The following is a 26,546-nucleotide window of genomic DNA, read 5'->3' on the forward strand; positions in this document are numbered from 1 at the left end:
CTTTGTCGGACCCCCCGAATCGGGGATCGGGACAGGACCGGGTAAGTAAATGTGCCCCAATGTCCTATCAGCAGGCAGCATGGTATAGAGCAGAGAGGCTGAATATATTGTACATAGTGTCCTATCTGTGCAACCCGGACAGAACTGGTTCAGTCCAAACTCATATGTGGTTTAACAATCCAGACAGAATGTGTGAATGCAGCCTTATAGAGCAGGAGGAGCAGATTGTACAAAATGTCCTATCTGCAAGAAACATGTTATAGAGCAGCAGGAGCTGAGCACATTGTACATAGTGTCCTATCTGCAGGCAGCATGTTATAGAGCAGGAGGGGCGGAGCAGATTGTACATGGTGTCCTATCTGAAAGAAACATGTTGTAGAGAAGGAGGAGCTGAGCAGATTGTGCATAGTGTCCTATCTGCAGTCAGTATGTTATAGAGCAGGAGGAGCTGAGCAGATTGTACATAGTGTCCTATCTGCAGGCAGCATTTTATAGAGCAGGAGGAGCTGAGCTGTACATAGTGTCCTATCTGTAGGCAGCATGTTATAGAGGAGGAGGAGCTGAGCAGATTGTACATAGTGTCCTATCTGCAGGCAGTATGTTATAGAGCAGGAGGAGCTGAGCAGATTGTACATAGTGTCCTATCTGCAGGCAGCATGTTATAGAGCAGGAGGAGCTGAGCAGATTGTACATAGTGTCCTATCTGCAGGCAGCATTTTATAGAGCAGGAGGAGCTGAGCTGTACATAGTGTCCTATCTGTAGGCAGCATGTTATAGAGGAGGAGGAGCTGAGCAGATTGTACATAGTGTCCTATCTTCAGGCAGCATGTTATAGAGCAGGAGGAGCTGAGCAGATTGTACATAGTGTCCTATCTGCAGGCAGCATGTTATAGAGCAGGAGGAGCTGAGCAGATTGTACATAGTGTCCTATCTGCAGGCAGCATGTTATAGAGCAGGAGGAGCTGAGCTGTACATAGTGTCCTATCTGTAGGCAGCATGTTATAGAGGAGGAGGAGCTGAGCAGATTATACATAGTGTCCTATCTGCAGGCAGCATGTTATAGAGCAGGAGGAGCTGAGCAGATTATACATAGCGTCCTATCTGCAGGCACTATGACATGTAGTATTCGTAGCTATAGCTTCTAGCCTTCTCGTATACCGACAGCTTCAATTTTTAGGTCACTTTCAGGAAACATTGGGGGTCATTTATTAAGGGCCCGATTCGCGTTTTCCCGACGTGTTACCCGAATATTTCCGTTTTGCGCCGCTTGTACTTAAATTGCCCCGGGATTTTGGCGCACGCGATCGGATTGTGGCGCATCGGCGCTGGCATGCGCGCGACGGAAATCGGGGGGGCGTGGCCGAGCGAAAACCCGACGTATTCGGAAAAACCGCCGCATTTAAAAACCGAAAATGTGTCGCATAAGGACCGCTTACCTTCACCTGGTCCAGCTCGGTGCATTCCGGCGCGATGAGTTTACTTTCAGCGCAGCAGCGCCACCTGGTGGACGGCGGAAGAACTACCTTATTAAATCCCGGCCGGACCCGAATCCAGAGCGGAGAAGCCGCCGCTGGAACGCGAATGGACCGGGTAAGTAAATTTGCCCCATTGGGGCAAATTTACTTACCCGGTCCATTCGCGTTCCAGCGGCGGCTTCTCCGCTCTGGATTCGGGTCCGGCCGGGATTTAATAAGGTAGTTCTTCCGCCGTCCACCAGGTGGCGCTGCTGCGCTGAAAGTAAACTCATCGCGCCGGAATGCACCGAGCTGGACCAGGTGAAGGTAAGCGGTCCTTATGCGACACATTTTCGGTTTTTAAATGCGGCGGTTTTTCCGAATACGTCGGGTTTTCGTTCGGCCACGCCCCCCGATTTCCGTCGCGCGCATGCCAGCGCCGATGCGCCACAATCCGATCGCGTGCGCCAAAATCCCGGGGCAATTTAAGTACAAGCGGCGCAAAACGGAAATATTCGGGTAACACGTCGGGAAAACGCGAATCGGGCCCTTAATAAATGACCCCCATTGTATCCCTTCCCGTAAACAGACAATCAATTAAATGCATTGACCTACAAGTAAATTGGGTTATTATCGCTTTTCTTCCTATTACGATGACTCCAGCCCTGCGTACGTGTCTTCCATCCCTGGTCACATGTCTACCCCATCCCCCCCCCACCCAAAAGGCTTCGCTTTTTTCATGTTGCGTCACCGTGTCCATGATGGTAAATTCAATAAAGCCATTGAAGATGTGAATATGGGCAAAGTGAGAATGTCATAGGCCCTGGGGCGGCGGGTCTGTTCATCCAGTCTCCAAGGAGCAGGTGCCGTTCTCCTGTGCATAATCCAATTATCTGATAGGCAGGAAAGCTGAAGAGACAGCGCCAGATCGATGAGACTGCTAGTGTATCTCTTCCCCCGAAAACTGCTAGAATCACGGAAGAGACGGGTACTAGCAATAGCCTGAGGGCACAACCCTACGCACCACCAGCAGGGCGCTGCGCCTGCAATGATACGCCGTGTTAGATGTGATATGCCCAGACACATGACTCTCATGATGAGCATTGCTAAGAGGAAGATTCTTAAAGGGCATGTCCTCCTGTTACATATGTACATATACACCTTCAACATATAGGTGACTTACTTGATCAATTGCGGTGAATCGACCCAGAAAGCAGCGCTGGAGGAGTGAAGTAGTTAGGATGAGTAACTGCAGCTCAAGTGAAGTGAATGGGAATTGCGCTGCAGTAACAAAGCTCAGCCACTACACAGAGAATGGCGCTGTTCTGCTGCCATTATTTTGAGCTTATTGGTAGGGGTCCTGATTATAGATCCCCCTACCCATCAAATATAACTGGAGAACTCATTTAAATATAATAATTAAAATTGTTGCAGAACTACAACTCCCAGCATTGCCTGATTCCCCGTTCCCTTTGCAGACTTTGCCTTGATTTGCATCTGAATTTGTCAACATCCAATATGCTCGAAACCCTTTGATTGTCCTCTATCCAATCTGCCAGGCGGCTTAAGCAAGCGGGATAAATGCTATGCAAATATCGCAGTGATGCCAGGGTAATGCAGATATCGTGTACCGAGCGCTTACCCAGCTTTGCTTGTTAGTGTCTACGTGTAGTAGGATGTACAGAGGTTTTATAGAGGATCTATTCCAGGGGTATTATATATGTACAGGAGAAAGCTGGAGGGTTAGTGTCATGGGGAGAAGAGGTTAGAGGACAATCCCTTTAAGCTTCGCACCTCCATTCTAATGATTAGGATCAGCTGCACTCCCCAGCACAACCTGCTGGGGCGCTGTGGTGCCAAACAGATATTGGTAACATGAGAGGTTCCCTTTAACAGAGACATTAGCCTTTTGATTAGTACTTACAGATTTGTTGGGTGTTTTTTTTTCCCCTCTAGAAATTGGCAGGTTGGGTTTTTAGGACAAATAGTTACTTGTGTTTGGATCACAGGAAACAGCTTGGAGCGTATGCTATACACAGAAGTCAATGGAAAGGCAGAACCCACAGTCCTTCTGTTCCGTTCACATAGGGTAACGCCAAGACATCTCACACATCTAATCCTAGATAAATAAAATGGGGTTTTCTGATTAACCGAGTCTTGACGAGTTGTTCCAGTATTGGATCCTCCCAACTGGATACTAAATGGACTGGGAAAGGTTAATAATTACATAATAAAGAGAAATTTGATAGGTATTGATTGCTGTCTTATGATTAAGCAGAGATGTTAGAGGATCGGGCATGTTGGATTTCATCAGCCCATTCCTGATAGTTATAGAATTTGGGACTATACTGTTACGATTCTGGCCATGAAGCGTGAAATCAGGGGTACATGACCTACGAGACTGATGGGGTGGACAGACATTGTGAAGATGGGCAGCGACTACAAAGACTACTACTTTTTTTCTTTGGAGGCTTCAGCGGATCATGTGTAATTTCTAATATCGCCAGAGGTGGCGCTGCAGGAACACCCGATCGGTGGTGATCCCATACCCTTATAAAGTTGGCACCCCCTGTCATATCTTGCAGTGTAGTGTTTATTCCATTTAAAGGGGCACCAAGGGCTGACGTGCCAGGGCTGGACATCAGATTTGGCAGCGCTTGTCATTCGGAGACGTAGCAGGTATTGAAAGTCTGTTAATAGCTGCATGGACAAGTCCAATTAGGGCCCATTAGTCTGTGGCAGCCAATGAGGACCACATGACCCCAGGGCACTCAGCTCAATGAGATTTGCAAGCCACTAAATGTGATTATAGACCTTTGCTGACCCAACCTGCGGAGGAGAGACGAGGTATAAAAGTCCCCATCCATGCGGCCGCCTCCTGCTCCTCACACACTGACATGGCTGCCCGGAGACCCTGCACCTTCTCCCACCTGAAGATCGCAACCGTGGTGCCCATCTACTTCACCATGATCGGCTTGGTACTGGTCTTGTCTATGGTGGCTCAACACGACACCACCCCGGTAGCCACCTTCTTCCCATACACCGTCCCCCTGGACCCCGAGGGTTCCCTCCAGCTCTCCTGGAACGTTAGCTACTCCGAAAAAGTGGTGAATTTCCAGATTCTGATCAAAAACCTAAAATTTGGAATGATATTTGGCATGTCAGATCGGGGAGAGTTCGAGGGCGCCGACATGGCTGTCCTGTGGAGCGATGGCATGAGCTCTTATTTTGGAGTAAGTAATTATGTCCCCTAAACCCGAGATGTAGGATTTTAGGATTAGTAATTAGTGGGAGATAAAGTTAAAAACTTATCTCTAGTCTACAGATGTCGCAGCAAACCTATGACAAACTCAACTCTGCTAAACGTCTGTGCGCTGTGTGACCTGCGCTTACTCCATTTTCAGGATGCCTGGAGCGACGAGAACGGACGTCTACACATTGATTCCCACCAGGACTACCAGCTACTGTCAGCACAGCAGACGCCTGAGGGGCTCTATCTTGTCTTCCGGAGGCCGTTCACTACCTGCGATCCCAATGACTACCTGATAGAGGTGCCGTACACCTGATACAAGAGCATCTGTAGTATACATGCCAGACATGTGGCTACTATGGGGTCCTAGGAGAGAGGGGGGCCACTCCTCGGTCACGTCCCCTATCTTATAACGCAGGTGATGGGAAGCTGGGTTTACGGAAGGGTTATGGAAGTGCTGTAACCTCTGTGCCCCCTGTCCTGTTTGGCTTAGGGCTACTCTTACCGACATAAGTGACCCCATTGGTTTTCACCCTTTAACCCCGGTACAAGGTTCTGGACCAGGGCACTACCTCTCAGAGTAGTCCTGGAGTAGGTAATTGCTGGGCTTAGGGTATCTCCCTGTGGCGGAAGGTTTCCTTTATAAATAGGTGTTGCCAGGGATGACATCAGGTTGCCCTTTAAATTGCGCATGTTCCATAAGGGATGATATTGAAGGAGGAAAGGACATGCACCTGACAGATGGCCAGAAACAGTAAGTAACCCAAGGTCATGTTCCGGATGGAGTCCTTGCTGCAGAGCACCTTTCTCTTATTTATACCATATACATATATGAAATCCATTATTTGGGTATGCCCTGTCATTAGGGGGCACCAGTCAGCAAGGTAATAATCTATAGGTGTAACATCCATGCTCATCCCTTCTCCCTCCAGGATGGGACAGTGCACCTGGTCTATGCTCTGCTGGAGAAGCCATTCCAGTCCTTGTCTGCTATCAATATCTCCTCCCTCCACCGAGGACTCCAGCGGGTGCAACTCCTGAAACCAGAGGTCCTCACATCCCCCCACCTCCCCAAGGATGTGATTACCATGGATGTCCGAGCCCCAGATGTTGTTATTCCGGATCAAGAGACGACTTATTGGTGTTATATCACCGAGCTGCCGGAGGACTTCCCTAAGCATCACATAGTCATGGTAAGACAAGCTTTACTATATAGTCATAGAAGATCGCTCCTGCTCTATAACATACTGTCTGCAGTAAGGACACTATAAACAATCTGCTCAGCTCCTCCTGCTCTATAACATGCTGGCTGCAGGTCGGACACTATGTACAATGTGCTCAGCTCCTCCTGCTCTATAACATGCTGCCTGTTCATAGGACTCTATACACAATCTGCTTAGCTCCTCCTGCTCTATAGCATACTGCCTGCAGATAGGACACTATGTACAATGTGATGAGCCTCTCCTGCTCTATAACATACTGCCTGCAGTTAGGACACTATGTACAATGTGCTCAGCTCCTCCTGCTCTATAACATGCTGCCGGCAGATAGGACTCTATGTACAATGTGATGAGCCCCTCCTGCTCTATAACATACTGCCTGCAGATAGGACACTATGTACAATGTGCCCAGATCCTCCTGCTCTACAACATGCTGCCTGCAGATAGGACACTATGTACAATGTGCTCAGCTCCCCCTGCTCTATAACATGCTGCCTGCAGTTAGGACACTATGTACAATCTGCTTAGCTCCTCCTGCTCTATAGCATACTGCCTGCAGATAGGACACTATGTACAATGTGATGAGCCCCTCCTGCTCTATAACATGCTGCCGGGAGATAGGACTCTATGTACAATGTGATGAGCCCCTCCTGCTCTATAACATGCTGCCGGCAGATAGGACTCTATGTACAATGTGATGAGCCCCTCCTGCTCTATAACATACTGCCTGCAGATAGGACACTATGTACAATGTGCCCAGCCCCTCCTGCTCTATAACATGCTGCCTGCAGATAGGACACTATGTACAATGTGCTCAGCGTCTCCTGCTCTATAACCTGCTGCCTGCAGATAGGACACTAAGTACAATCTCCTCAGCCCCTCCTGCTCTATAACATGCAGCTTACACGTTCAGGTTCCCTATAGTACTTAGGTAACAGCTGGGAGGGGGTAGATAATTTTTCTTTCTGCTTTTATGAAAGGGGTTTACGTTCCTGCATCCTGGAAATGCAGATGAGTTGTCGCCACCTTGTATAATCATTGCCCGTGCTGCGCCTCTAGAAATCTGCGCCTCCAATGTTATATAAAATTAGGCTTTGCCACAGGATAAATGTGACAGGCGCCGGAGCCGGAGCCCAGTCCTCTCCCAGTTCTCGCAGTTGACACTGAATTGTAATTACTCTGGTAATTATCAGGCAGAATGGGAGATGTCATCCTCCTGATTCCTGTCAAGCAGGAGCCCCATCCCGGCAGAGGAGCCCACGCCATGATGAAAGGATAGGGAAGAAAATTCCCCTCTCAGAGAATAGACACATCCTTAGGCATTTCCAGATTAGAAAATTGCACCCTGCTGGGTGACAGCCGCTTCTGTGTATTCTGCACAATGTGCAAGTATGAAAAATACCAACAGAGTCCCCCGCACCAGGGAGATACAGCATCTACCTAGTGGCACGAGACCCCCCAACAACATAAAGCCCCCTTAGATACCACATGCTAAATGGTGCAATGAGCTGCACTCCCTATTCTGCTGCTGGTGCAGTCACTGGGGCTCATTTACTAAGGGTCCGAACGCTGCACTTTCGTTGGGTTTCCCGAATATTTCCGTTTTGCGCCGAATTGCCCCGGGATTTTGGCGCACACGATCGGATTGTGGCGTATCGGCGCCGGCTTTCACACGACAGAAATCGGGGGGGCGTGGACGTCGGAGAACCCGACGGATTCGGCCAAACCACAGAATTTAAAAAAGGATTTGTGTCGCAAGATCAAGCACTTACATGCACCAGGAAGAAGAAGGTGAACTCCGGCGGACCTCAGCGCAGCAGCGACACCTGCAGGAACTTGGATGCACAATCTTAGTGAATTCTCGTCGGACAACGCGTCGCATTGACATTACATGGCATTACTTATCCTGTAGTGATCCTGAGTTACATCCTGCATTACACTCCAGAGCTGCACTCACTATTCTGCTGCTGGTGCAGTCACTGTGTACATACATGGCATTACTTATCCTGTAGTGATCCTGAGTTACATCCTGCATTACACTCCAGAGCTGCACTCACTATACTGCTGCTGGTGCAGTCACTGTGTACATACATGACATTACTTATCCTGTACTGATCCTGAGTTACATCCTGCATTACACTCCAGAGCTGCACTCACTATTCTGCTGGTGCAGTCACTGTGTACATACATGACATTACTCATCCTGCACTGATCCTGAGTTACATCCTGTATTATACTCCAGAGCTGCACTCACTATTCTGCTGCTGGTGCAGTCACTGTGTACATACATGACATTACTTATCCTGTACTGATCCTGAGTTACATCCTGTATTATACCCCAGAGCTGCACTCACTATTCTGCTGCTGGTGCAGTCACTGTGTACATACATGACATTACTTATCCTGTAGTGATCCTGAGTTACATCCTGCATTACACTCCAGAGCTGCACTCACTATACTGCTGCTGGTGCAGTTACTGTGTACATACATGACATTACTTATCCTGTACTGATCCTGAGTTACATCCTGCATTACACTCCAGAGCTGCACTCACTATTCTGCTGGTGCAGTCACTGTGTACATACATGACATTACTCATCCTGCACTGATCCTGAGTTACATCCTGTATTATACTCCAGAGCTGCACTCACTATTCTGCTGCTGGTGCAGTCACTGTGTACATACATGACATTACTTATCCTGTACTGATCCTGAGTTACATCCTGTATTATACTCCAGAGCTGCACTCACTATTCTGCTGCTGGTGCAGTCACTGTGTACATACATGACATTACTTATCCTGTACTGACCCTGAGTTACATCCTGTATTATACTCCAGAGCTGCACTCACTATTCTGCTGCTGGTGCAGTCACTGTGTACATACATGACATTACTTATCCTGTACTGACCCTGAGTTACATCCTGTATTATACCCCAGAGCTGCACTCACTATTCTGCTGCTGGTGCAGTCACTGTGTACATACATGACAATACTTATCCTGTACTGATCCTGAGTTACATCCTGTATTATACTCCAGAGCTGCACTCACTATTCTGCTGCTGGTGCAGTCACTGTGTACATACATGACATTACTCATCCTGTACTGATCCTGAGTTACATCCTGTATTATACTCCAGAGCTGCACTCACTATTCTGATGTGTAGCCCTTCTTCCCTATCTGTAGTATGAGCCGGTCATTACGAGGGGACATGAAGCTATCGTCCATCACATTGAGGTCTTCCAGTGCTCGGAGGACTATGACACCTTCCCTCATTATAGTGGTCCTTGTGACTCGAAGATGAAACCACAGAGGCTGAACTACTGCAGACACGTCCTGGCCGCCTGGGCAATGGGGGCAAAGGTGGGTATGAGAGTTTGTTATATATGTGGTGTGACTTACCTTGTGCCATAGCTAAGCTCTTCTTCTCTAGTGAGACACAAAGCTTAGGGCACAATTCTGCACATTAGTACTTCAGAGCTGCGCTCATTCCCCTGTACCATGGCTCTCTATTCCAGGCATTTTACTATCCGGATGAGGTCGGCCTCGCCTTTGGGGGTCCCAGGTCTTCTCGCTTCCTGCGACTAGAGGTTCATTACCACAATCCTCTGGAGCTAAAAGGTATTTCTATGTGTGTGAATGAAGACCTATCTCCTACTAGTCTGCAGACCATCACTTCTCTAGTCTCATATATAGTCTGCAGATCATGAAATCTCTTCTTGTCCAGGTTTGTAAAACCTGCAGACAGGGCCGGCGCAACACTGGGCATACCTGGGCAAGTGCTGGGGCCCAGAGCTGCTGGGGGGGGGGGGGCACATAAGGCTGTATATAAGGAATCCATGGAGGTGAGGGGGGCTGTATCTAATAAATTGATAGGGTGTGTGTGGGGGGGGGGGGGCTGTTTGGGATGATAAACTATGGAATATTTTAGGGAACAGGATAGAGTTTTAGTTTCTGAATTTTTAATGCTGCCACATGAGTTCACTGCAAAGGGGCCCACTGAGGCGCTGTCCCCCAGGGGCCTACTGAAACCTGGAGCCGACCCTACCTGCAGACCATTGCATCTCTGACCCCAAAGTCTCACTAATCTTATACAGATCATTTCATGTCTCATCAGTTTTTTTGAATGACAACTAATCTGCAGATCATTTTTTATATTTATCCCTCCAATCTCACATATAGCCAGAAGTATACATGATCTCTACCCCTCCACATGGCTGCAGATCATCTCATCTCTAACTTTCCAGTCTCATCACTGTGCAGATCATCTCATTTCTTTTTTTTTTTTTTTCATCACTCCCATCACCCCGAAACTTTGCAGGCCTGACATTAGGACAATAACATAGGCATAAGTTTATGAGTCCAAGGTAAGGCAATCCCCATAAATAAGTGCACACATTTATAGTAACTGATCCCCAACATAATATTTCATATTCAATAGTCAAGGGCCCAAGGTAGACAGTCGGTAGCTTAGCCTCCCTCGCAGATTACATAATTTCTCAAACTTCTTTGGACACTTCCGTTTCAAGTACAACTCCCCACTCAGGCCTAATGATGTTATGGACCTTATGGGGGGGGGCTTTGGATTCACTTACCAGCGATAGCTTTGCGAGACAGATATAGAAACTTTTGAATACACTGTTTGGTTACACTATCTACATCATCTGTTTCTATAAAACCCAACAAACATAACCTTAGGGTCCGGCTCAAGGTCAAGGGACAGGATTGTTCTGATCACCTGTAACACTTCCTTCCAAAAACTGCCCAGGCATCTACACTCCCACATCATATGTAGCAGTTTGGGATTGAGCACCGAGGGCAATTAGAAAACAGACGAATACCTGTCTTATAAAGTGATAAACTCTATGTAAAAAATTAATCTGAGGGTGAGAGTAAAGGGACAGTCTCCAAGACTTCCTCCCACTGCTCATCATATATAGCGCCCAAATCTTCCTCCCACCATCCCTTAATAGATAGCGGACGACCCTTTAAATATTCTTCTATATAGATGACTGAGATTAGATTACTCAGAGCTGCACAAAGCATGGCAAATTGGTCCATGTCCCCATGGGGCTCACAATCTAAACGACCTATCACTATGTTTTTGGAGTGTGTGAGGAAACCGGAGGACCCGGAGGAAACCCACACCAACACGGAGAGAACATACAAACTCTTTGCAGATGTTGACCTGGATGGGATTAGAACCCAGGACCCCAGCACTGCAAGGCTGTAGTGCTAACCCCCAGCCACCATGCCACCCTGATGACACCCATATTTGTGCCGTCTGCCACCACAAACTTCAGTAGATGATGTGTGGTGATGGGAGTCTTCCTCATCATTTTGTGTGATTTCAGGCCCTCTCCATCTAGTACTTGTGACAGGAACCATATCCCTTTCCTGTCCCAGGGAGAAAACCCCTCCAGCTTAAACACATCTGGGAGGTTTGGGTTACACCATAAGGGGACATAATCACTACAACCATCTATACCAAGAAGGCCTTTCATTTTAGAGCAGATCCTGGACATTAGAGTTAGTATTGGACATCGCACCCCTCCAGTTAGTCCCACGACTCCCAACTCAATTGCCGCTATATCATATCTGTCATAACAGACACAAGTTCAGGTCAGATTAGGTCCCGCTTGAATTTAGGATTTTGGCCCATTTCACCTTTACCCTCAGGTCTCCCATTATCCTGCAGATAATCTTATCTGTTAGCTGCCAGCCTCTGCAGATCATCTCATCTCTCATCCCCCCATGTGACATATAACATGCAGATCATTCTCTTACTTTCCCTCTGCAGATCATCTCATCTCTCCCCCCTTCCCAATCTCACTTATACTTTGCAGTTCGTTTCTCATCTAACCCCTAATCGCACATACCTCCTGCAGATCATCTCATCTCTCACCCCCCCACATCTGACATGTAACATGCAGATCATTCTCTTACTTTCCCTCTGCAGATCATCTCATCTCTCCCCCCCTTCCCAATCTCACTTATACTTTGCAGTTCGTTTCTCATCTGACCCCTAATTGCACGTACCTCCTGCAGATCATCTCACCTTCCTGTCATAGACACCAGGATGCTCTAAACCATTGTCAGCGCTGTTGCTTTTTTCTTTAGAATGAATGAAAATAACCAATTTTACTAATAAATACACATTGTACCCCAAAACCTCAATGAAGTGTTAGATAAGATCCTTGTGATATGATAGGATATAAATAGCTGTGCGGAGATCCCTAGCAACACTGTGCACCCCACCACACAGCGACACAGGGGGCTCCACAGTCACTCCTGCTTAGGCAGCAGGTGAGGGGTTAATGCGAGAGGGTCTCGTACCTCCCATCACTATACAATGACTGCCAACCTAATGCTAATTATCATTGCCCCCGGGCAGAACCTCATTATCAGATTGATATGGAAGGCGTCAGTGCGGTGTGTGCCATGTATGTGCCCGGCTGTCTCACTGACACATGGCGGATAATACCCAGCACATCGCTGCCCACTGCCCACTCCACACAATCTGCTCCTGGCACCGCTGCCCCCCGCGCTGTATTTATAGACCATGGTTACAGGAAAGTTCAACTTTATAGAACAAAGGCAAAGGAGCGGACTGCTGGTATCTGTCCTGTGTGCCGTACAATGCCAGGACTGGTGCCCACAGCCTGAGCAGAAGGGGCACAGATCAGCGCCAACCTGCCCCAATTACTGAACGCTAGTAATGGGTTCAGTTCTGGAGGCTCAGCGCCTGCCAATGGCTTCAGGGCATCTACAGGAGATGTATGTGGGGCATACACAGACACCTGGGGGGCAGGAAAAGGACTTTCTAACAGGGAATTTACACTTGGGGTACAGCACAATAACATTTGGTACATGGGGCAGTGACACTGGGTGTACAAGCCCAGGTGACAATTGGAGTATGGGCCAGTAATATTTGGGGTACATTACAATGATTAACATTTAGGGTACAGGGCATTGTCACGTGGTGTACGGGGCAGTAACACTCGGGGTACAGGGGATTGATATTTGTTATAGAGTGTCACTTGGGGTACAGAGCAGGGACCCTTAGGGTGCAGGGCAGTAATAATCAGGGTACAAGGCAGTAATACTTGTTGTACGGCAATATCACAGTTGGGGTACAGGGATGCAACAGTCAGGGTACAGGACATTGATACTTGGGGTACAGAGCAGTGATCCTTGTTGTACAGTAATATGACAGTTGGGGTACAGGACAGTGATAAACAGTGTATAGAACAGTGACACTAGGGGTATTGAACAGTGACACTTGGTGTACAGGGCAGTAACATTTGGTGTACAGTACAATACTTGACTTGGGGTACAGGGTAGTTATACTTGGGGTACAGGGCAGTGATACTTGGGGCACAGGGCAGTAAAACTTGGGGTACAGGGTAGTGATACTTGGGGTACAGGGTAGTGATACTTGGGGCACAGGGCAGTATAACTTGGGGTACAGGGTAGTGATACTTGGGGTACAGGGTAGTGATACTTGGGGTACAGAGCTTTAACACTCAGTGTTCAGGGTAGTGATACTTGGGGTACAGGGCAGTAACACTTGCGGTACAGAGCATTAACACTCAGTGTTCAGGGCAGTGATACTTGGGGCACAGGGCTTATGATACTTGGGGTCCAGGGATACTGATACTTGGGGTACAGTAGTATAAACCTCTTCTCTGGCTTGTCCCCAGGTCTCCGGGACTCTTCCGGTATCCGCCTCCATTACACGCCATCACTGCGGAGATATGACGCAGGGATCATGGAGCTTGGTCTGGTGTACACCCCAGTAATGGCCATCCCCCCTCATCAGAGAGAATTCACACTCAGCGGATATTGTACAGAGAAGTGCACAGACATGGTGAGTATCCTGTGGGGGAAGACAGAGGGCGCTATAGCTGGGATCACCCGGAATAAACTGGAGGTTGTGTTATATCAAGTCTGCTCCATCAATGAGGAGGCTGCACCCCACTAGGAACCCAATTATAGTTCATCTGTTTTGCACAGTACTACCCTACAGGGTACGCACAGTACTACTTCCGGTGTATGCACAGTACTACTTCTAGTGTATGCACAGTGCTACTTCCGGTGTATTCACAGTGCTACTTCCGGTGTATGCACAGTACTACTTCCGGTGTATGCACAGTACTACTTCCGGTGTATGCACAGTACTACTTCTAGTGTATGCACAGTACTACTTCCGGTGTATTCACAGTGCTACTTCCAGTGTATGCACAGTACTACTTCCAGTGTATGCACAGTACTACTTCCGGTGTATTCACAGTGTTACTTCCAGTGTATGCACAGTACTACTTCTGGTGTATTCACAGTGCTACTTCTAGTGTATGCACATTACTACTTCCGGTGTATGCACAGTACTACTTCCGGTGTATTCACAGTACTACTTCTAGTGTATGCACAGTGCTACTTCCAGTGTATGCACAGTACTACTTACGGTGTATTCACAGTGCTACTTCCAGTGTATGCACAGTACTACTTCCGGTGTATTCACAGTGCTACTTCCAGTGTATGCACAGTACTACTTCCGGTGTATTCACAGTACTACTTCTGGTGTATGCACAGTACTACTTCTAGTGTATGCACAGTACTACTTCTGGTGTATGCACAGTACTACTTCTGGTGTATGCACAGTACTACCTCTGGTGTATGCACAGTACTACTTCTAGTGTACGCACAGTACTACTTCCAGTGTATATTGTGCATACAGAGGGTTAACGGCGCCCCCTCCGCTCGCCTGGAAGTGTGGGATTGCAGGCTGTCAGGGAAGACTCGGAGGATGGCGGCTGCTCTCTTCTTGCTTCTGCTTCGCTGAGACGAAGCTTTGATCCGCACTTAATCCGGCGTCTGCTATTTGTTACTTCTGTGATAGAATTTACAGAACAGGAAAAAAATCCCTGTAACAATTAATAATGGAGACAGACAGGATATGATGCTCCACACACACCACAAGCTGCTGTCATACATACCCCCATGCTCCACACACCCCACAAGCTGCTACCATACAGGCAGTGCATTCTGAGCATCTTAGTCCCCTGCCCCCCAATTGTAGGATGAGTCTGATGAAATAATAAGATAATATTTGGGGCTCTTCCTGACGCATTGCTAAGTGTTATAGAGGACCAAGCACATCCAGGGTTAATGGAAAATGTGTAATACCCTACTTCACCTGCGGGAGTGCCATAGAGAAAAGAGCAGAGATTCCAGGCGATCACTAGAGATTAGAGATGAGCGAGCACTAAAATGCTCGGGTGCTCGTTACTCGAGCCGAACATTTCCAGATGCTCGAGTGCTCGTTTCGAGTAACGAGCCCCATTGAAGTCAATGGGAGACCCGAGCATTTTTCAAAGGGACCATGGTTCAGGAATAAAATGTGTTATTTAATTGAAAAATAATGTCTTCTGATAATTTGCAAACATCTGCGATCTATTCTTCACTGTTCCGCGCGTATATTATCTCCCGACAAGTTAGCAGATGTAAAGAACAGTGAAGAATAGAATAAAAACAGTGAACACAGTGAACACAGTGAACACAGGATCATTTAAGATAAAAACACAGTGCAGAACACAGTGCAGAATAGATTACAGATGTTCGGCACATCTGCTTACTTGTCGGGAGATACGAGCGGAACGGCGCGAACAAAATAGCATGTGAAGAACAATATATATGTGTGTGAAGAACACATTGCAGATGTTTAAATACATCTGCAATGTGTTCTTCACACATATATATTGTTCTTCACATGCTATTTTGTTCGCGCCGTTCCGCGCGTATCTCCCGACAAGTAAGCAGATGTGCCGAACATCTGTAATCTATTCTGCACTGTGTTCTGCACTGTGTTTTTATCTTAAATGATCCTGTGTTCACTGTTTTTATTCTATTCTTCATTGTTCTTCACTGTGTTTTTTTTAATTAAATGCTCGATCTCGAGCAGGGGAAATACTCGTCCGAGCAACGAGCCGTCTCGAGTACCCTAATGCTCGACCGAGCATCAAGCTCGGACGAGCATGTTCGCTCATCTCTACTAGAGATCTATCCCAGTGACAGGACACCCGGCTCTGCTGCCTGGCCCCACAGGACAATCCATCCACCGGGGACCATGATGTCTCATCTCTAGGCTGGAGGACCTGAACTTGTTGTCCTTACAGACTCTTTACAGACAATTATGTCATCCAGACATTAACTCAACACATTCCTTCAAGGTAGACTGGAGGTGTCTATGAATTATTCACATGTCATGTATCGCGGAGGGTCAGGAGGCGGACGCACTGACTCGTCACTAATGTCCTGCCAGGACCACACCTGGGGACCACCACTCATCCCGGCTACAATGGCTTCTAACTCCGGGGGCCAAGACATGGATATTGTGGCCTGCGGAGCACTGTATATACCACACTGTATACTATATATATACTGTGACACTAAAAATAACAATCTAAGACCATCCACAAGTATCCGAAGACACAACATATAAAGAAAGAAGGAAAACTGTCATTAGAAGGTTCTAAGGTAGAAAAGATTGTAGATAGATAGATATGAGATAGATAGATAGATAGATATGAGATAGATAGATAGATAGATAGATAGGAGATAGATAGATAGATATAGATATGAGATAGATAGATAGATAGATAGATATGAGATAGATAGATAGATAGATATGAGATAGATAGATAGATAGATAGATAGGAGATAGATAGATAGATATAGATATGAGATAGATAGATAGATAGATAGATAGATAGATAGATATGAGATAGATAGATAGATAGATATAGATATGAGATAGATAGATATAGATATGAGATAGATAGATAGATATAGATATGAGATAGATAGATATGACATAGATAGATGATAGATAGATAGATAGATATGAGATAGATAGATAGATAGATAGATAGATAGAAATAGATAGATAGATAGATAGATAGATAGATAGATATGAGATAGATAGATGATTTTCTGGAAGGAGAGCTCCCGTATCTTCCTTGGCCTCCCGTCCTCTCATGCAGAACAGACATTTACATGAAGCCGGGATGGATAAATTATTAAGGAGCTGCGAGAAAACAACAATTTCAAAGATAATTTTTCTTTGAATTAATGTATTATATGCAGGTGTATAGAGCCGTCATGGGGGAGGGGGAGGGGTTATGGGGTGCAGCGGTTATCAAGGGGCCCCTCAAGTTCGTGAGGAGGCCCTCTGTCTGTCCATAACTCCAAATATCTAATGATATCAGACATTGATGGGCAACTTGTCCTTGTACACTAATCCACCCCATGACCTGAATGGTCACACCTTGATGGCGATTACTTTACAGAGTTTAGTATGTATCCCGCTCTGTACTCCCTCTCCAAGGACATATCTATCAGATATATGATACCTCACTGATAACAGCTACTCCTCCCATGCCTTCCAATACTGACTTCTGTGGTACCCCACTGGTAGCTGTGACCCTGCCGCTACTGACCCAGGTATTAACCCACTGGTAACAGTAATAAATACTGACCCCTGTAGTTCCATATTGGTAACTGTCACCCATCCAATACTGGTCAAGTATTTAACCAACTGGTAACTGTGACTCCTGTGGTTCCCCATAGGTAACAGTCACTGCTCCAGTACCAACTCCTGTTTTCCGACTGGTAACTGTAACCTTTTTAAGGGCTGTTCCCTATGGTACCCCTCTGATTACTGTAACCCTCACAATACTGACCCTTGTGGTACCCCTCTGATTACTGTAACCCTTACAATACTGACCCTTGTGGTACCCCTCTGATTACTGTAACCCTCACAATACTGACCCTTGTGGTACCCCTCTGATTACTGTAACCCTTACAATACTGACCCTTGTGGTACCCCTCTGATTACTGTAACCCTTACCATACTGACCCTTGTGGTACCCCTCTGATTACTGTCACCCTCACAATACTGACCCTTGTGGTACCCCTCTGATTACTGTAACCCTTACAATACTGACCCTTGTGGTACCCCTCTGATAACTGTCACCCTTCCAATACTGACCCTTGTGGTACCCCTCTGATTACTGTAACCCTTACAATACTGACCCTTGTGGTACCCCTCTGATAACTGTCACCCTTCCAATACTGACCCTTGTGGTACCCCTCTGATTACTGTAACCCTCACAATACTGACCCTTGTGGTACCCCTCTGATTACTGTAACCCTTACAATACTGACCCTTGTGGTACCCCTCTGATTACTGTAACCCTCACAATACTGACCCTTGTGGTACCCCTCTGATTACTGTAACCCTTACAATACTGACCCTTGTGGTACCCCTCTGATTACTGTAACCCTTACCATACTGACCCTTGTGGTACCCCTCTGATTACTGTCACCCTCACAATACTGACCCTTGTGGTACCCCTCTGATTACTGTAACCCTTACAATACTGACCCTTGTGGTACCCCTCTGATAACTGTCACCCTTCCAATACTGACCCTTGTGGTACCCCTCTGATTACTGTAACCCTTACAATACTGACCCTTGTGGTACCCCTCTGATAACTGTCACCCTTCCAATACTGACCCTTGTGGTACCCCTCTGATTACTGTAACCCTCACAATACTGACCCTTGTGGTACCCCTCTGATTACTGTAACCCTTACAATACTGACCCTTGTGGTACCCCTCTGATTACTGTAACCCTCACAATACTGACCCTTGTGGTACCCCTCTGATTACTGTAACCCTTACAATACTGACCCTTGTGGTACCCCTCTGATTACTGTAACCCTCACAATACTGACCCTTGTGGTACCCCTCTGATTACTGTAACCCTTACAATACTGACCCTTGTGGTACCCCTCTGATTACTGTAACCCTTACCATACTGACCCTTGTGGTACCCCTCTGATTACTGTCACCCTCACAATACTGACCCTTGTGGTACCCCTCTGATTACTGTAACCCTTACAATACTGACCCTTGTGGTACCCCTCTGATAACTGTCACCCTTACAATACTGACCCTTGTGGTACCCCTCTGATTACTGTAACCCTTACAATACTGACCCTTGTGGTACCCCTCTGATAACTGTCACCCTTCCAATACTGACCCTTGTGGTACCCCTCTGATTACTGTAACCCTTACAATACTGACCCTTGTGGTACCCCTCTGATAACTGTCATCCTTCCAACACTGACCCTTGTGGTACCCCTCTGATTACTGTAACCCTTACAATACTGACCCTTGTGGTACCCCTCTCATAACTGTCACCCTTCCAATACTGACCCTTGTTGTAGCCCACAGGTAACTGTAACCCTTCCAACACTGACCCTTGTGGTACCCCTCTCATAACTGTCACCCTTCCAATACTGACCATTGTTGTAGCCCACAGGTACCTGTAACCCTTCCAATACTGACCCTTGTGGTAGCCCACTGAAAACTATGACCCTTCCAATACTGACCCCTGTGGTATCCCATTGGTAGCTGTGACCCCCGACAATACTTACCCCTGTGGTATCCCATTAGAATCTCCAAGAAACTCTTTGGATTTGAGGCCAGTAGTTTCCAGGTCACTTTTTGACCCCTGTTTTGGATACTGGCCCCACATTTGCTGGTACCGGTCATATATGATACATCCATGTGCTGTGTGTCGCAGGCTCTTCCATCGGAGGGGATTCACATATTTGCCTCTCAGCTGCACACACATCTGACGGGGCGGAGCGTGACCACCGTGATGGTGCGGGACGGGAAGGAGATCGCAATCGTCAATCAGGATAAACACTTCAGCCCACACTTTCAGGTGAGAAATATACAAAACTGGAGTGTCCATACAGGTAGGTGAAGCCAAATGACCCACCCAATGACCCCATCCATCGGTCACCAAGGTGAGGTGCGGCTATAGTGCAATAAAATTGTGCCACCATCTGTTGGTAGCTTTGTATCTGCATGGTGCCCCCTGCTGGTGCCGCACCTGTAGTGTATGTAATATAATGCACTGCTGTGTTGCATTATGGAAGATGCAATGTGCAGAGTGTCCATGATGAATTTTTTTGTTATTTCTGTCCACAGGAGATTCGGATGCTTAAGAAACACGTCCATGTTTTACCGGTAAGTGGATTTCAGAATTCATCTGGAAACCTGAAATAATAAAAATCACAGCGCCACTCTTGTCCACAGGCTGTAATGGTATTGCAGCACAATCTCACTTCAGGTAACTCCCCAAATTGACATCTGAGATGAGTAAATCGGACTCCTCTTTGATATCAGCAGTGGTCGGAGTTGTTCTTTAAAGTCTCGACCGACCTCAGGTCAATAACTTTGCTACTTTACTAATCCCCGATCCTTCTCCCTGTAGTCAGTCTTAATTCCGAGTGATGTTTCCTCTCATTAACCTTCAACCTCATCCACTAGTTCCAGCCGCCTGCACAGTTCAGGATCGGGGGAAGTTATTTTTTTATGAATCTATTAATCAGATTGTTCCCGGCTTTTCCAGAAGTCAATACCACTTATGCGTGGAACGCGCTCCCTCATCTCTCCATGTAATGGCCTGTGTGTGCTGCAGAACCAAGGTCACCACAGTGTAAGCGCTGGGAAAGTGCTACGTATACAGGAACCAGGATGGATGACAGATCTTTGGCCCACAGAGAGTTATGATGGCACAAATCAGCTATAATAGCTAATATTTACTGTAATATTGCTTTAAAGGAGACCTGTCTTAAAGTACAAAATGCTGGAAGATCACCCTCCCATCGAGGCCCCCCCCCCCCCCCCCCCGATCAATTTGGTGTTTGTTTTTTCTAAATCCGTCACCGTGTTCAGGAGATATGGCCTCAAGAAGTTTATATGTGAATTAGCACCTACTAGCAAAGGGGGCTGTACCCTGACACAGACACACCCTCAGAGAATATAAAGGTCACGCCTCCTTAGCTAGTAGGCATTAATTCCTATTCAAACTTCTGGGGGCGATATCTTTTGAACGGCTGGCCGAATTTTGAAAAAACTAACCCCAAATTAATAAGGAGCACAGTGGCAATCGCCGGAAGTTTACTTTTCTAGTTGGTGACAGGTCCCCTTTAAGCCATATTACATTACATAGCAGCTATAACAGCTGATTTTGTTGCCATAAGCCTTTGTAGGTCGGGTCACATGAGGTGTTATGCAGCTGTTTAATGGTGACAGGTCCAATTTTGATGAGTAGTTAAAGGGGTACTGAGTATTTTAAGAAACAGCACAACAAATGGTTACAGGTTGGATGTGGTATTGCACCTGATCTCTATTTACACTGGTTATTGGTGAGGGCATGACCTTTGAGACCCTAGTTATCAAGAAATTAGGAACCTTTGTACCCTCAAATGAATGGCTGCTCTATTCTCCTCTGTACTGTACTTCTGTCTCATAGCATGCGGGATCAGCAACTTTAATCTGTGGGGTTCAATGGACCCCATTCTCTTGATCATTGAGGATCACTGAGGATCCCAGTATTCAGATACCTGTTGTTCAGGGCTGCCATCAGGAAGGGGGGGGGGGGTTACTGTGACTGTGTTCAGGGGACCCCAAGTAGAAGTGGCCCCAAGTCACAGAAAACCCTCCTCCCCCTGTGTACATAGGGCTGGACGGCCCACAAAATTTGCCAGTCAGGGGCCCCAGACTTCCTAGTGGCGGCCCTGCCTCTGTTAGGTATCAGGTAGGTGGTATCATAGTTATAGTTGTGCCTCATGCAGAGATGTAGTGACTAACATGTTGTGTATTTGGCCTCCCAGGGGGATTTGCTGGTGACAAGATGCTCCTACAACACAGAGGACAGAACCCGAGTGACAGTGGTAAGGGCCATGTAGCGCCTCCTGTGGATCTCCCCAGGCGTTGCATTACATCTTTAGGATCCATTCACTCTGTGATCCTTTTATATGGAAGATAGGGCAACATTACGGTTGGGGATCACCGATCTATCTCTTCTTGGGTTATTCCTTATTAAAGTGGTGGGGAAAAGTGGCCATATTGTACCTACGACTGTAAAACCCACATAATACATATGTAACAGCACTATACTGTACATTGCCCATATAGTTCCTAAATAATAATGCTATACAGTTCCCTAAATATATAATACTACGATATAGTACATAAATAACAAAACACTTTACTACCCAAATAATACTGTACATAGTGTCTAATGAAATAGATAAAGGGACTGTAATACATGTATATGCTGCGTAATCTGTGTGCGCTAGATAAATTATAAGTTATTATGTTTTCCATAGGGTGGGTTCAGCATCACAGATGAGATGTGTGTGAACTATATACATTATTACCCCCGCACTGAGCTGGAACTGTGCAAGAGCCACGTCGATCCCGGATATCTAAAGAAATACTTCAACCTTGTGAACAGGTGAGCAAGATAAATGGATCTTCAGGGGCGGGGCTATGACACCAACCAATCAGATTACAGGATTGATGGCACCCGCAGAAGAGGAGCGGGTGGGGACAGTGACCAGTCCTGTACTGTGATAATAACTAAAGAGAATTGTCCCTGCAGCTGAAGCCCCAAGTCAGTCGGTACAACTGACTCTGTATCCTACAGCGCCCCCTAGACTGCAGGATATAAATAATTCAGCATAACAATTGCCAGAATCTGTTTACACTATGGTGCAATTACCCTCCCAAAAATAAGTGCCCCCCATCATACAGCTGCCTCTTATGTGAGTTTTACACTTGTGACAGGTCATGGGTCAGGCACAGCACACAGACCCTATTGTAGTAGCATACAGGACATGGCTCCCTCCAGTAACAGCTGCTCTTCCATAGGTTCAGCGGAGATGAGGTCTGCACATGTCCGCAGTCAGCTGTCACCCAACAATTCAACGAGGTGCCATGGAATTCCTTCACCAGCCAAGTCCTGGACTCCTTATATAGTTACTCTCCTATCTCCATGCATTGTAACAAATCCTCCGCTGTGAGGTTCCCGGTAAGTGTCACAGAAGAATTGGGAGCAAAAATGGTGGAATATTTTAGGATACATAGACTAAAGTATATTTACAGACCCAGACTAGGGGGGAGGCTTTGTCACAAATGACATGAGGATGTTGGGGGGCCATGTGTCCAGGGTAGGGAATAAATGTCAATTATGATAAAACCCCTTTAAGAACTAGAGAACCATAAGGCACTAACACCCATGTCCCTTTACTTCATACTTCACCCCCCCCCCCCCGTAGAGACCCCCCATATAAGAAATAGTGCAAATAATGAACATCAAAGATGAGGGCAGGGCCATAACTTTAGGGGGTGCAGAGGTTTGCGATCGCACCTGGGCCCAAGAAGTTTAGGGGGCCCTTATGGTGTCACTTTCCCATATGAGAAGACTAGTACTATAAACCATACATTATAGTCGGGGGCCTGACACAGACTTTGCACTGGGGCCCATCAGCTTCTATTTACGTCACTGGATCAGGGGGTGGGGGTGGGGGGTATCACATTCAAGTTCCAGTGCGCTTTAGTCAGTGTTTCCCCCGATTCTGCGGTGAATGCAGCGTTTCCCGGCGTCCCACACGTTTCGTGAAAAGCGCTGAAGAATACAATTACCTATAGCGGTACCGCAGGATCGGGCTGCTGAATCCCCTCATATTTCAGACCGTGAGACACGCAAACCTATAATTCCCTAATCTGAGCGCGGCGCGGTCCTATACTGCACTTTTCTGCGTTTGCCGGTGAATGCCGCTTTGTTTTCACTCCGAACGAAGGTGAAATGTTTTCCCACGGGGAAGGAACAAGTAATCTTTTTGGGATAAACACTACTAATGTGCTGCTCACCCACGCTGCTAGTGAGATGGAATAAACACGAGGCACCCCCCCACCCGCCCCCGCCGCTCCAAGGAGGGGGTGCAATCTCTCAGCGCTCTGCCGTAGAATAGAAGCGCGGTTTTATATGGGGCCTCTTTCTCTCCGCTCTGCGGGAAGGTGTTTGTAGGAAATTGAATGACAGATTTCGTGCTGGATGGAGCAGAACGAAGGAGGAAAGAAAGTCTATTGAAAATCGCTGCGGGGATTTACTGGGTGACTGACCCCAAAATAAATATAGATATCATACACGTAGTACTAGCAGTGACATAGCTAGAAGAGGGGGCCCCGTGGTGGTGGTCAGGCGGGGCCTCTGAGCAGGGTATGGATACTCCCAGTGTTACCTCTCTCCTGGCTGTGGGATGTGGACCCACTGGGGGACATGTATCTTTAGTTCTGCTAGTTAAATTGTCTCATTTTTGTGACTTTTGTTGTTTTTACGACTTTTCACTGCGACTTTTGCTGTCGTTTTTGCTGGGGTGTGACTAGGGTGCTTAAAGATGAAGCCCACTGCCCAGTGTCCTGCATATACCCTCACGTGGCTTGTGTCCCTGTGGATTTGAGACCTTTGCATCAAAAAGTCTCAAAAAGGAGCCAAAAGTTGCACCTGCCAGGATAGGAAAAACTGAACATGTATCACAAGAAAAAAAAAACATGATCATACATAAAAGTGCAGAAAAGACCTTCCAAATGTCTCAAATATACACCAATGAAAAAAATAAACCATGACACATGCTGCGCCCCCCGCAGATCGCGAAAACGAAAGGTTCGACGGGCCTAACTTGTCTTCGTGGAAAAAACCCCTGTAAGCAGGGATAAACCGCAGTTAAGGCTTGAGATTCAGGGATGGAGTCATAGAACAAGTCAGGGGTCAGGAACGCAGGAGTGTATTAGGAAGTAGGATACGTTCCCAGGATGATGGGCATCTTCAAGCTCATGCACCTTCCATTGGATGATGGGATATAACTTGAGCAGGGAGTGACCAAAGAGAGGACACTAAGCGACCATGAAAGGGATCCTTGGGGGCGGATCAATGGGTTTGCCCAATCACATCACTGGGAGGGGAGTGTGTTCATCTTAGAGGATGATATTTGTACTACTAGTCTTCTAGTCCTCCCCTATTAGTGGTCTTTGGGACTGTAACTGATGAAATGGGGACAGATTTAGGGCAGCACCTTTCATTTTGTATCATCTTTTACAGGGTGACTGGGAGAGGCAGCCATTACCAGTCATTAAACAAGCCTTGTCACCCCCCTCGCCCGGCTGCCCAGCCCAGGAGGACCCTGTATCTGCAGGACCGGCCATCGTGAGGATAAAGAACATGGGAAACTAGTGAGGAAACTAATCTGCAACATGGTCTTTCCTTCATGTATCATACGGCTGATGCCGGTCTGTAAAGTATTTTCATGACAAAAGATCTTATATTTTTGGAAAGATGAGGAGCGGATTAGGATTTGGGGAATATATAATAGATATAGAAGCATGTGACTGCATAGTATGTGATGACGTTTATAGGACATGTATCTCTTCGATTTTACCATCTGCCAAATTGTCGTCCTCTTCCCACTGTACCCGACAGGAGGTCTGACATCGCTGCCTGTCCCTCGCTTCACGAAATATCAGATTTATAAGACATTTATTGTGAACAGTACAGGATAATGTCAGTCGGAGGCAGCGCTGGCAGCAGTGGTAAGAAAATAAATTGTGATAAATAAAATTGTATTATTTTAAGTCTTTTCTTTTCTTGTGAGATGGACTAACACTGTGGAGTAGGAAGAGATGCAAGCCTGCAGATAGGACACTATGTACAATCCACTCAGCTCCTCCTGCTCTATAACATGCTGCCTGCAGATAGGACACAATATACAATCTGCTCAGCTCCTCCTGCTCTATAACTTGCTGCCTGCAGATAGGACACAATATACAATCTGCTCAGCTCCTCCTGCTCTATAACATGCTGCCTGCAGATAGGACACTATGTACAATCCACTCAGCTCCTTCTGCTCTATAACATGCTGCTTGCAGATAGGACACTATGTACAATCCACTCAGCTCCTTCTGCTCTATAACATGCTGCCTGCAGATAGGACACAATATATAATCTGCTCAGCTCTTCCTGCTCTATAACATGCTGCCTGCAGATAGGACACAATATACAATCTGCTCAGCTCCTCCTGCTCTATAACATGCTGCCTTCAGATAGGACACTATGTACAATCTACTTAGCTCATCCTGCTCTATAACATGCTGCCCGCTGATAGGACTCTATGTACAGTCTTCTCAGCTAGTCCTGCTCTATAACATGCTGCCTGAAGATAGGAAACTATGTATAATGTGCTCAGCACCTCCTGCTCTATAACATAACGCCTGAAGATAGAATACCAAGTACTATCTGCTCAGCTCTTCCTGCTTTATAACATGCTACCTGCATATAGGACATTACATATAACCTGCTCCGCTCCTGCTGCTCTATAACATGCTAACTGCAGATAGGACACTTTATTTGATGTTGTACGTTAATCAATAATTAAATGAAATTTGCCAGCAGGGGCTGTGGAGAAGCTCATTGCAGAGAGCTAAGAGCACCGCAGTGTGAGGACACTTCTATACTACATTCCTGGTGACACAGCTCTTTAGGGCCAAATCCTAACACTATGGGCTGCACAGTGTATTTCGGCATTGCCATCAGTTTACATATTAATGGGGGGAATTAGGAGATAGAGTCGGTGCTGTCTCAGAAGAAAAGGAAAACTTCAGTGAAGTCTTTATCATATCCGCCTGCAATCCGGGGAGAGA

At 46.7% G+C, this 26,546-nt stretch overlaps 1 protein-coding gene across 1 annotated transcript; it reads left to right on the top strand.

The window, feature by feature from the left end:
- The first annotated feature begins 4,351 nt into the window (after window positions 1-4,351).
- On the top strand, window positions 4,352-25,481 carry DBH (dopamine beta-hydroxylase). The gene is made up of 12 exons (XM_072124685.1): window positions 4,352-4,687; window positions 4,859-5,005; window positions 5,637-5,897; window positions 9,111-9,287; window positions 9,443-9,545; window positions 13,628-13,794; window positions 19,576-19,719; window positions 19,989-20,027; window positions 21,680-21,739; window positions 22,178-22,305; window positions 22,722-22,881; window positions 24,952-25,481. Exons 1-12 carry the CDS (start codon window positions 4,352-4,354, stop codon window positions 25,081-25,083), a joined length of 1,854 nt encoding a protein of 617 aa, XP_071980786.1. The 3' UTR covers window positions 25,084-25,481.
- The last annotated feature ends 1,065 nt before the right edge of the window (window positions 25,482-26,546 follow it).

Source organism: Engystomops pustulosus, chromosome 9 (assembly GCF_040894005.1).
Source record: "Engystomops pustulosus chromosome 9, aEngPut4.maternal, whole genome shotgun sequence".
Classification (NCBI taxonomy): Eukaryota; Metazoa; Chordata; class Amphibia; order Anura; family Leptodactylidae; genus Engystomops; species Engystomops pustulosus.

Coding starts and splice junctions, on each gene's coding strand:
- DBH (XM_072124685.1), top strand. CDS start 4,352: ATGGCTGCCCGGAGACCCTGCACCTTCTCCCACCTGAAGATCGCAACC. Junction 9,288..9,442: donor CCTGGGCAATGGGGGCAAAG/GTGGGTATGAGA, acceptor TCTCTATTCCAG/GCATTTTACTATCCGGATGA. Junction 9,546..13,627: donor CAATCCTCTGGAGCTAAAAG/GTATTTCTATGT, acceptor GCTTGTCCCCAG/GTCTCCGGGACTCTTCCGGT.